The 12,500-nt window shown below is 43.2% G+C and overlaps 2 protein-coding genes across 2 annotated transcripts in view; one reads left to right on the top strand and one right to left on the bottom strand.

Moving 5' to 3' along the window:
* The window catches only part of LOC137988118 (phosphatidylinositol phosphatase PTPRQ-like), an 80,260-nt gene that overhangs the window by 57,918 nt on the left and 9,842 nt on the right, over nt 1–12,500 (bottom strand). The gene's annotated exons all lie outside the window — the stretch shown is intronic.
* On the top strand, nt 7,312–7,938 carry LOC137988102 (uncharacterized). Its single transcript, XM_068834163.1, has one exon. The coding sequence runs from the start codon at nt 7,312–7,314 to the stop codon at nt 7,936–7,938; it is 627 nt and encodes a 208-aa protein (XP_068690264.1).

Raw genomic sequence — 12,500 nt, 5'->3', positions numbered from 1 at the left:
CATAACATACTTTTCCCACTTTTCCTTTCTTAGTATTGAAATTAAAGGGTTATATCCAATTTTTGTAATAAAAAAAATCATGATGTGGTGGACAGTTACCTGTACGTCAACAATTTCAATTAGTGTATGCAATAAACCTGTGAATTCTCTGGCAATGTAACCAATGAAACCATCCATTACCATGGTTCAAGTCAATGGCTATGGCATTTTTGTCCTTGCCATTAGTTGGCTCTGATCTCAGCTGCACTTGGACCTGACAGTTTGCTTTTATTTTTCTCTGTGCCATTTTCAAAAATTCCTGTCTTGGCTTGTCGGTGTTGCTTGTCAGCAATACCTTAAAACACCAACGTGTACAGCACATTTTTATCTCCTGAAATTTCACTTCTTCTGAAAGTACTGTCATGTGAACAATTTGACTATCAGGTGGCTATCTTCACAAGATAAGCAGCATTTCTCTGAACAAAAACCCCAAAAAACAAATGGATTGATATCTTATTTCAGAAGGTAAGCATAGGGGACTTCTTTTATGTTAAGATATGTTTTGAAACATTACGATACCTGAACTACCTGTCTACCAAGGGCAACTTTCAGTGACATGGTGAACTAAAATTATATTTTTAATTTTAAGGACAGACTATTTACAGTTTTCCAGTCCATTATGTGACAAACAACAAAACATTTTCTTCTCCATGAATGTCCTCATTTTCCTCTTTGTCATCCTTTAATGTTCGACCAAAAAATATTCCATGGCCAGCCGTTTCTGGGAAAGACGAACAGTTGCATAAACATTCATCCCGTCAACATCTAACAAAATATGAAGCAACTGGCAAAGTTTCCTTTGGAGCTCGATGCGGTTGTGCAATGGCTGTTTCTGAGAAGGATCCTCTCCTGGTCGCTTTCTTGAGGGTCAAACTACAACATGAGAAGAACGATCTCTAAACATGTTGTGCATTAATTAAGCCAGGAAAATCTGTTCTCACACAGTTTAGAACGACGATGGCTCAAGCCTCAAATACATACAAATTTCCAACAATACATGATTCTAAAACAAGAAAATTTATACCCTACCTAAAAATCAACACTGGGTTTTTTAATAGAACTGACGCCGACTTCACAGCATCTAATTTCCTCGCTCAGTCCATCTAATTTTTTCGCTCAGTTGCAAAATGAACATTCGTCTTTTAAAAGGAATTTTTTCTCGAACCCATTGATCATCAAAAAGAGTCGGCTTAGAACAGAGAAAGTAAATAAATTGAGCATGTCACAGCAATGTAAGAAGAAGCAACTGGAACTCTTAAACGAAGTTGACTCTGCGTCCTGTCTATCAATGGCGTCCATGTTGATTACAACGCAGAGATGTGTTTCTCTTGAAGTCTGGAGGCAACTGACTGAAAAATAAAAATTTCCCATGACGCCTTGCACGTTGCTGTCCACCCTCCTCTGGATAAAGCGTTAGTGGTTACCTTGTAACCGTTAGAAAAAATTAGCATTCGTTTGTTCATTTAGCCGTTAGAAGGACCGTAACTGTTACAGGGCTTTTGGATCGGAGCACTCAAATACCACTCGTAGTAACTTACTCGTGTCATGTGATGCTGCCTCTGAATTGCGTATATTATTCTTTGTCCAGTAGCATCAGAAAGAAAACTTGGTTCTAGCCAGCATTATCTTCATAAACGACAAGTGTGAGAATAAACTGAATAAAAGCCAAACACTTGCCGCGATTTCTTCCGCCACCCCGGCCCCAGATTGTATTTTGTTTACGAAGCATTGAGATGATTACGAATGTGTTCTACGAACTGCTACCCTAAAAAGTTATATAAAATTATCTTTGAGGAATAACTGGCAAAACTAGATCAATCCTGGCAACTAAAGGTGGAGGGCAAAGAAAAAGCATGAAGTTACAAGTCATGTAAACACTTTAAATAGAAAGAGTGAGTTAATAAGTGCGATAGTGATCTCGCTGTTTCAGTGCTACAATAATGTTTTCATTGCACCCACTGATTTATTATGAAAAACCAACAAAAGGGATCGCCAGCACAGAATGCAAATAAAAATGGTCTCAAGTCGCAGTCCTTTTGTCAAACGAAACATTTCCATGACAACATAACATTGCGAAATATGTTGGAAGTGCGGAGTTTAGTTTTAATTCACAACGTGATGGCCGAGATTGAACTCGAAGGTGAAGATTTTGAAGAAGTAGGGGAAAAAGTGAAGAAATTTCTGCGAGATAGCTGTGGTTGTACTCTTGGTCCAAAGAACGGTCAATTTTCCTTACAGTTTACCGAAGAAATGTCGAGTGCTGAGCTTGATCTTGTGATTTTAACCTGTATCCAGGCATTCACCCGAGCTGAGTTCATTGGATGTAAAAGGAGTCCTCGTTGCTCATTTTATTACCAGTCGAAACCAATTTGCAAGGACATGTTTTTGTGCTTTTATGGCGTCAGCTACTCTCGATTTCGTCGACTTAAAGAGCATTACAAGAAACACGGTATCCCCCTACGGCAACACAGCAACACAAGGCGACTCCCAACTGTAGCAACTGTAGTGAATAAATGTTTTTGGATTTCATGCATTCTAGTTATTTCGTCAAACCCTATGAAGGCCTTTAATTCTGCGTGGCTTACTTCATGAAAACGGGCAGTGCGCTCGGAAGTATTCAAGAGCTTTTGACGGGCATAACTACTTTCCGGTTACCATTAATTCCCATAGATCATCTCCTATGAAAACTAAGAAAAATATCAAATTCATTACGATTATCTAAAACAAAGTAAACGCCAGTGGCTTCCACGAAATCTGGAACTTGAATATTATCGAGCTGGTCATTTCCAGCGAGCTTTTTCCTTCAGGATCGTTGTCATCACTCGCGCCTTGGCTGTCACCGTCTTCTTCGCCACTTTTAAAGCCATCTGAATCAAAATTGCTGAATTGGATAAATGAGTATCCCTTCGGAAGAGACGTCGAGGAAACTGATTTTTGGACAAATACTGAGTTTAATAAGTCTATGTTTTACGTTGTCAAACTACAAAGGAAAGAAAATAACATAAGTTACTGTTGTGGATGACAAACTGCATTGTGAATTGATTTCAACCGCAATTTATTGACTTATGATTGACATCCGAATAGGAACACTTCCCATCAAATGTACCATGTTATAGATCACATTTCAATTTCTTAAGTAACCCGTTGCTTTTTATTATTGTCTTTCTTCGACTCATGCGGTCAGCATATATTTCACGGTCAGTGTAAGGTCGACGAAATAGGTTACTTTCTGACTTACCCCACGAGAATCAACCCTTCAGGTATCATGACACTTCCTTTGCGTTTTCTTTTTTTGTTTCGTATTCTGTCCTTGTAATTTCACGTTTTTCAGCCTTGAGTAAGTTGTGCAACGCCCCAAATATGATGGGAATGTTGCCTCAAATCGTATCTTTATGTATCTTTGCTTTCAGAATTAAAATATTAAATGGAAATCCTTGTGCTGGTCTAATCGTTTCTACCAAAATTCCTCAAGGACTGTTGGCGGAGTTGGTAGGAACAATTTCGTACAGTTGACTGAATAGAACCGATATTTTAGAGATGAGCTTGCCGTCAGACGAAGGACAAGAATTGACAAGCGGAGACTTTAATCCGGCCGGTCTGTTGAAGAAAAAGAGGAAACAAAGCCGGCGAAGAGTTACGTTGGCAATAAAACGCATTACCGAAGTCCTCGACAAAGGTCAGGGAGAGGATAATAGGAGACGATTATAAAAGGAAGTCCAACAGCTTCGTAAGGATTATGAAACAGCACGTGAGCAAAATGGAGAACTCTTCGAGCTCGCGGACGGGGGAGAATACGACGCACTAGACAAGTGGGAAAATGAATTGACGAGTGACGTATTTTCAATTGAGGAAAAGGTAGAGAATTCGCTCGATTCACTGGCCGATCATCCTCATCCAAGTCTCTCCGGTAAATCATCAAGTCCGGCGCCTAACAAAAACGCTTCCGCAGAAAATACCGCTCAGGCGAGTGGCACGACTGAGTTTCCAAATAATAAAGACCAAGCCAGCCCTCCAAAGGACTCTTCAACGAGCCATGTGCAAAATCAAGAATCTTCAAACGAATTATCAACTGTGGGAAATCACGCTAATAGTCACGCAAGCAACCCACTGGATAGTCACGGTGAAACGCCCGGGTCACAACAAACGCTACAGACGTCAGGGCAAGCATCCGTGTCCAATTCCGTTGCCTTGAATACAGTTCCGAACCCTCAGACAAAGATTCTTCCCATAGCATTTGACTCCTGGATTGATGATCTTGTGGAATTTCAAGAGACAACCCTTTCTAATTCTGACCCAGGAACCGTAACGATTGCAGATGCACTTTTCAAGTTGGAAGCTAGAAAGGAAATCTCTTCAATACAGCTTCCTTTATTCAATGGCGATGCTCTGTCATACACAGACTTCATAGACCACTTCAAGATACACATACATGACAAGGTACACCTCACAGATGACATGCGAATGATTCAGCTCCAAATGCATCTAAAGGGTGAAGCTGAAAGATCCATCTCTGGTCTGGGATCAAAGGGTATCATGTATGCCACAGCGTTGAAGGCTCTCAAGGAACAATTTGGACAGTCAAGCGTCATAGTCAGAGCTGTAGTAAACAAATTGACAAGGGGAGACAGGATCTCAAGGAATAACAGGCAAGCTCTCAAAGAATTCTCACTGGACATCATCAACTGTTTAGCAATCATGCACCGCCTACACTACTGTGCAGATGTTAACGCCAACGAAAACCTGCGACGAATCGTATTCAGAGAAAAGGGCCATGTCCCAACGTTACAGCACATAAGCGACTTCGTGAGAAAACAAGTGAGGGCAGAATTTGACCCAGATTTCGGAGATATGCAGAGAGGCGCAAGAAACGAGTTAAGTAGTGGCGGACGAGGCATTCATGCTGCGGGACGACACAGCAACATCAAGGAGAGGTGCCACATTTATGAAGCCGGACACAAGGTGCCTGAGTGCCCCACCCTGTTAGATTCAACTGTCGACGAACATTTTGAACTAGTTAGAAAGTCCAGGCTATGTTTCTCTTGCCTCGGCAAAGGCCATTTGACCAGAGAATGCAAGACAAAAAAAAGATGCGGGCGTAACGGTTGTCATCGCTATCATCATTCTTTGCTGCACAATGATCCACCTTCAGTAACCGGAGTGTCCTCAATTTTGGACCGAAACGGGATCCTGCCTTTGGTGAGAGTTCGGTTACGAGCACCAAATGGCCGAGTGAGAGAGGGAAACGTTCTAATTGACAGCGGAGCAGCTACAACTGTGATTAGAAAGGACTTCGCTAAGGCTCTTGGACTACAAGGAAGACGAGAAAGGATAGACCTAGCCGTGGTTGGAGGAGAGAGGATCGAGCAACCGGAAAGCAGGAGAGTCAAATTCTGGATTTCGGCGTTACACAGCAGTGAAGAGTTTGACATTGAAGCTCACGAAATTGAGAAAACGACTTTAAGCGTCCCAGCCTTAGACCGTCAATGGCTAAGTTCCTTTCCACATCTCAGTGCTCTTGCCTTCCCACACAAAGCTGGTCCTGCAAAAGAACCAAATTGGGGTGGTTGGTCATAGGTTCTGACAGTCTCAAAAAACAAGACCACGTCTGTGCGATCAACTTAATGGAGCCCCTCAACCTCGAAAGGTTCTATGAGTTCGAAACTCTCGGAGTTCAAGCAAAGGACTGCCCCTGTCCAAATATTGCTGTCTCGCGCGATGAGAAAAGGGCGATGGAGTTAATGGAATCTTCCTGTATGCGTCTAGGTAACCGATACACGATTGGCCTTCCCTGGAAGAAAGACAAAGCCCTCTTGCCAAACAACTACCTCCTAGCTGAAAGGAGACTCTTCTCATTGGAAAGAAATCTACTAAGGGACAAGGCAAAGGAGAAAATGTATGATGAAGCAATAATGGACTACGAAAAAAAATGGCTGGGCTCGGGCACTAAGCGAACGGGAAGTACAAGCCGGCGTGAAGCCAGTCTATTACCTACCTCACCATGGGATTTACAGACCCGAAAAGAAAAGTACACCATTAAGAATCGTATTTGACCCAGCGTGCCAATTCCAAGGTGTTTCCTTGAATTCCCTCCTACACAAAGGTCCATGCCTCATTGGAAATCTGCTTGGGGTCCTATTCGCTTTCGTGAAGAGCCAGTTACCTTTGTGGGAGACATTTCGAAGATGTACTTACAAATCTGCCTACCAGAGGAAGACACTCACATCCACCGGTTTCTTTGGAGGAATTTGGACACAACAAGACAACCCACTACGCACGCCCTCCAGAGAGTCACCTTCGGGGACAAGCCTTCTCCCGACATGGCAAGCTTCATAATGCTGAAAATCGTGGACAACAACGCGGAAGACAATCCAAATGCGGCGAAGATTCTTAGAAAGTACAGGTACATGGACGACCTCATCCACTCTTGTCCGACGCCAGGGAAAGCCATTCAAAGCATCAACGAGCTAGACAGGGTTCTCGCGACCAGTAGTTTCCAGATTAAAGAGTGGCTATCCTCCTCCAATGCTGTGCAACAATCCCTAAATTCCTATCAGAAAAATTTGAACATAAAGTCCCATTTGACAACTCCTGTAACTATGGCTGGAGAGAAAGGAGTCAAGACCTTAGGTGTTGCCTGGAATCCGCGAACGGACGTCCTCAGTTTTGCACTGAAAGAAACGACGACTGGAAAGTTTACGAAGAGAGCCATTTTGTCAAACATCTCCAAATTATATGACCCGCTAGGCCTGGCATCTGCGGTCACGATTTAAGCTAAAATCGGCTTCCAGGACATTTGGAGATCAAAGCACTATGACTGGGACGATCTTCTCCCTGACGATATGGTCGAGCTGTGGCGAAACCTTTTCAGAGAAATCCAGAGTTTGAAGGCCGTCGAGTTCCCCAGATGTCTACAGCCTGAATGTGTCTCAGGTTTGTCTCAATTGCATGTTTTCGCTGATGCAAGTGGGAGCGCCTATGGTTGAGTAGCCTACCTTCTATGGCCGACACCTGAAGCTCCTGAGGTACGCCTAGTCTCGGAAAAGGCAAGAGTGGCCCCTCTTTGACAGCATACCATCCCTCGGCTTGAACTAATGGCAGCGCTTATCGCCTCCAGACTCGCGAAAACCATCTACTACGAGTTCAAGATTAAGCCTTCTTCCGTGACTTTGTGGTCGGATTCCAAGATTGTCCTCCACTGGTTACGCTCAGAGTCCGCTTCCCTGAGAGCTTTTGTCGGGGTTCGACATCGAGCACCATATCTCAGCCTTGATTATGAAGAGTGCTCACCTCAGAGTGTTTCACGCAGGCTGTGAGAGGACCCTGGCTGAAAGCCGTCGCCAATACTGGATTTTCCGTGGACGAGGCCTGGCAAAGAAACTTGTGCGAGACTGCACGACTTGTCGGAAGCTGCGGAAACGACCGCACACCACGCTGATGGCCGATCTGCCACCTGAAAGAATGAAACCATTCTCTCCACCATTCTCAGTAACCGGTGTGGATCTTTTTGGCCCCTTTAACCTCAAATATGGAAGGAACAAGTCTACCAAGGCCTGGGGTGCCCTGTTCACCTGTGCAACAGTGAGAGCAATTCACTTGGAAATTGTCGAGAATCTTTCTGCCGAAGCCTTCCTACATGCCCTCCGACGCTTTGTCTCCCATCATGGATGGCCCGACACCTTTATTTCAGACAACGGAAAGTGTTTTGTCGGAGCTGAAAGGGAGCTAAAGAAGCTGCTTGTCGAAGGACGTAACCAAATCAATGATTTTGCGGTGCTCCACAAGGTGCGCTGGATATTTACTACCCCACTCAGCCCTCATCAAGGAGGGATATATGAGAGTCTCATCAAGCAAACCAAGCGTGCATTGCGTGTTGCAATTGGAAATCAAGTCCTCTCCTAGAACGAGATGGCGACAGTATTTGCAGAAGTGAAATCGCTCATAAACAGCAGGCCCCTTGGATATTGCTCAAGTGATCCAAATGACCCTCAGCCGCTTACCCAAACCACCTCCTTCTTGGTCGCGCTTCACCTTGTGTACCTCAAGGACCATTTGAAGAGTCGAGAAACCCCAGAAAGCGGTTTGCATTCATCCAGAGTCTTGCCCAGCACTTTTGGAGACGCTTTGTTCGGGAGTATGTCCCCACCCTAATGCGCCGATCGAAATGGTACACGAAGGGACGTCAAGTCAAGGTCGGGGATGTCGTGCTCATTGTCGATTATAACTGCCCACGCGGTAAATGGGACCTCGCCTTGGTGAAGCAAGTTTACCCTGGCGCGGATGGTGTTGTTAGGAACGTTCTGTTAAAAACCAAGAGTGGAGAGTAGAAGCGGTCCGTCCAGAAATGCTGCATCATCATCGAAGCAGAGTGCGCTCTCCTTGCCCTTAGTTCGTGGCCCCAGAGGATTTGTTGTGGATGACAAACTGCATTGTGAATTGATTTCAAACGCAATTTATTGACTTATGATTGACATCCGAATAGGAACACTTCCGATCAAATGTACCATGTTTTAGATCACATTTCAATTTCTTAAGTAACCCGTTGTTTTTTATTATTGTCTTTCTTCGACTCATGCGGTCAGCATATATTTCACGGTCAGTGTAAGGTCGACGTAATTTCTGACTTACCGCACGAGGATCTACCCTTCAGGTATCATGACACTTGCTTTGCGTTTTCTTTTTTTGTTTCGTATTCTGTCCTTGTAATTTCACGTTTTTCAGCCTTGAGTAAGTTGTGCAACGCCTCAATGTTGCCTCAAATCGTATCTTTATGTATCTTTGCTTTCAGAATTACAATATTAAATGGAAATCCTTGTGCTGGTCTAATCGTTTCTACCAGTTACAAAATTTTTCAAAACATAACTAACTACAAGAAAAGGCAAGGGATACAAGGAAACTACTTACAATTCTGGTTGCCTTCTCTTCTGACTTTATGAGGCGAGGCACGTATCTATTTATCCTCTCACAAAAATATGCGTGATATGTAAAACAAGTTTTTTTTTCACACGTACCTATTATTCCTTTTATGAGTTCCATCTTTATGCCAAAAATATGGGCGTTATGCAAAACACTTCCCCCCAGTGCGGAGGTATAATTAAATTTCCATTAATTAGACTGAGCAGCTTAATTTGACGTGTTTATTTAATTAAGTCGGATTATCTAATTCCTCTTTGGTAGCAATTAGGCATAATTTGTGAATAGGTCTGTCGTAGACTGCATTCGCTGTTTTTATCTTTGCTTTCCTCACGAGTCTGTCGTCGCCAGGAAATAGGGACTTTAAGCAAATCGCTACGGCTGGCGCTAATACGGCTGCAGGAATTAAATTTCTCCCAAAATGAAACACTGCGCATGTACGTCGGTTGCATCCAGCCGTAGTGTGAAACCTGACTACGTGAGTCGCGATGTTTTGCCGTAGTGGCTACTACGTCGGGTTTATTTCGCCTCTCTGGCCCTTTTCAACGGACATCTCGGCATTTTAAGAATTCTGTTGGATACTATATCCTTTAAAGTCAATTTAAGTCAAGGATTGTGTCAAGGTTGCCTCTCATAAGCTTGTAAATCCGTATTATGAACTTACGATAAGTTTTGGCAAAAGTGTTGGAATGGCGAAGTGACTTCAGCACGCGGTTGTTTTTCTTCGGTTAAGTTTGCTTTGAGGATTTAGTGAAGATGTTTTATATCTGGATACTATTTTGAGCCTGGATGCTATTTTGAGTATAGATACATGTGTCTTTTTCACTCGATATTCTTTGAGATATTTGTCTCTGAAATTGTATATTTCATCCATCAAATTGTTGTTATTGTACAAGGTGTATAGTATTTGCTTTTGCTCAGAAATAATCTGTTCGTCCTAGCATGGCGAACAACGGCCATCGTCCTTTCAGCGAAGCCATTTGAAGGTAAGAAACTAAATAAAAGAGATTTTAAACACCTTTAGCCCATGTTTCCTTGTATTTTGCTTTGCTAAAATTAAAATTTAGCAGACCACCGAGACGTAGTCTCCCCAGACCTTTTCAGTCACGGTAGCCGTAGTAGCACCATCCGTAGTGATTTGCTTAAACTCCCTAATGTTTCGAGTACAACTGCCATCTTCCATGTTCTTCTGGGAGTACGTTCTGTCTCCAAAACAAGATCTCCTTCTCTGAGGTTCTCTCTCTTTCGGTACCATTTGTTCCTGGGTAGCAGGTCTGGTGCGAAATACTTCAGCCAACAGTTCCAAAATTCGTGTACACGCTTTTCAGTGCTCCTAACGAGATCCCTTGGGTTCACTTTTCATTACTCTTCTGGCACAGGAGGTGGAAAACGATTCCCGATTAAAAGGTCGTTTGGCGTGACGGGTGGACCTTCCCAAATACCATTGGAACTGGGATAAAGCGGTCGCTGATTTACGAGACAGGTGACTTGTGCCTGAAAGGTTCTCCATTGTGCTTCTGTGAGAACTTGGGTCTTAGACGAAACTTCCAATGCTCTTCGTACAGATTTGATAAGACTTTCTATTACACCATTTTGATGGCTGGCTCGTGGAACATTCCAGTTCCAGTGAAACGTACAAGAAAATTCTTCACAAACGGCACTCTGGATTTTTGGGATGTCCCATTCTTGCATGGTTTCCTTTAAGTAGTGTTGAGCACCAGTAAAGTTTGTTCCACAGTCGGACCAACAGTTGTTTGGATTTCTTCTCAAGGACGTGAACCGTCTGAAGGCCATGAGAAAGGTATCTGTGCTTCTGTCTTTTACTAACTCTAGATGAACTGCTCTAGTAGTCATGCAGGAAAAGATAATTGCATGTGCTTCCTTTAATGTTTTCCGACCAACTCTGATCTGAAGCGGGCCAAACATGTCAATTGCCGTGTTGCAGAATGCTGGGAATCCCACTGCAACTCTTAGCCTAGGGAGCCTGCCCATCAGTTGCTCTAATGGCTTTCTTCTTAACTTCTCGCAGGTCACACATTTTGCCGTAAGGTGCTTTGCCATGTGACGTACGCCTATAATCCAAAAACGACGTCTGGATTCATAAATGAGGCTTATATACTCTCGCGAGTGAGAGGCATCCCATGACTTCTAAACGAGGTGTTCACTTCTTCTTTAATGGGGACACAAATGCTTTAACCATGATTGGTGTACAGGTGTAAGTTCCATTAGAAAGCTTCCATCTTAGAAACAGGACTGAGCCATAAGCTTTCTCTCCCGCGTCGCAAAATCCATGGATTTCTGGTAATTCAACTGCATCGTCTGGTTTGAGCTTTCTACTGAATTCGTACTTGAGAAGTTGGTTAAGTACTTGAACATTCATCTTCCATCTTAACTGGATTGCGTCTGGGAGGATATCGTCCCAAGAGTAACCTGTGTTCCATAGTTCTTGTAGAGCAATTCTGAACTCGATGGTTGTTGGGATTACGAGTCCTATTGGATCCCATAGTTGTGCAAGATATGCAAGGCAATTCCTCTTTGTGATTGGACTCTCACTTGTAGCAATTTCATTCTCTTTGAAAGAAAATGTATCCTATGCTTTGTTCCACTTGTGACCAAGAAAATCCACGACAGTTTGATCTGACTGATCAATGTTCTGGTTGTTCGAGTTCCACTCTTTTACTTGAAAGCAGCCTGTGGCAAGTATGGAATCTATCTCGTTTGTGATTTGCTTGCTTCTTTCTTGATTTTCTTTAGATCCTCCAATGTCATCGACATAGACATGTTTACGGAGTACTTCAGCAGCTTCTGGGAATCGATCTTGAGAAGCTTTTGCCAAGTTGTTGATAGCTCCAGCAGCGATGTCTGGGGCCGGTTTATCTCCGAAGTTCAACCTTTTCCACTGATAAATTCTAGCCATCTCATTTTCGTTTGGTCTCCATAGGAAACGGTGAAAGACTTGATCTTCTGGATGGATCATCACTTGGTTGAACATCTTACGGACGTCTCCGGTATATGCTACATTATCATACCGCCAAGCCATTAACACGTTTAATAAACTGTTAATGTAGTTCGGTCCTTTTTTCAGGTGGTCATTGAGGGATTTTCTGTTTGGGCCTTTCGCACTTGCATCAAATACTAGCCTGACTTGGGTTGTTCTGTCGGGCGTGAACACCACTTGTAAAGAAAGATACCATTCTGGCTGATTGTGATTCACGTCTGAAGGGGGTATTTCCGTGATGAAGTCTAGTTCTACCAGCTTTTGTACCTCAGAGTCCATTATTTTGGTGCAATCCTTTTTCTTGAAAGACTTTTCTGAGGAAATCATTCTCTTGTAAGCAGCGTCGTAGTTAGATTCATTTGGAGGTCTATCTTCTCTCCAAGGCATTCGAACTTGTACCCTTCCGTCGACAATTTTGGTGGACTCCGAAATCGATTTGATAAACTTGTTCTCCTGGAGATCGCTATCTCTACATGTACAAAGTTTGGTTGGTCTTACTCCCATCAAATCTTGTGTTAGAAGTTTCTTTATGTCCTCTAGCACGCTGACTGTT

The sequence above is a fragment of the Montipora foliosa genome, unplaced genomic scaffold, assembly GCF_036669935.1.
Source record: "Montipora foliosa isolate CH-2021 unplaced genomic scaffold, ASM3666993v2 scaffold_407, whole genome shotgun sequence".
Lineage (NCBI taxonomy): Eukaryota > Metazoa > Cnidaria > Anthozoa > Scleractinia > Acroporidae > Montipora > Montipora foliosa.
The sequence above is the reverse complement of the archived record's forward strand: the minus strand, read 5'-3'. Positions and strand labels throughout refer to the sequence as shown.

Bases quoted from the DNA above. Each gene is read 5' to 3' on its own strand.
- LOC137988102 (XM_068834163.1), top strand. From the start codon at position 7,312: ATGAAGAGTGCTCACCTCAGAGTGTTTCACGCAGGCTGTGAGAGGACC.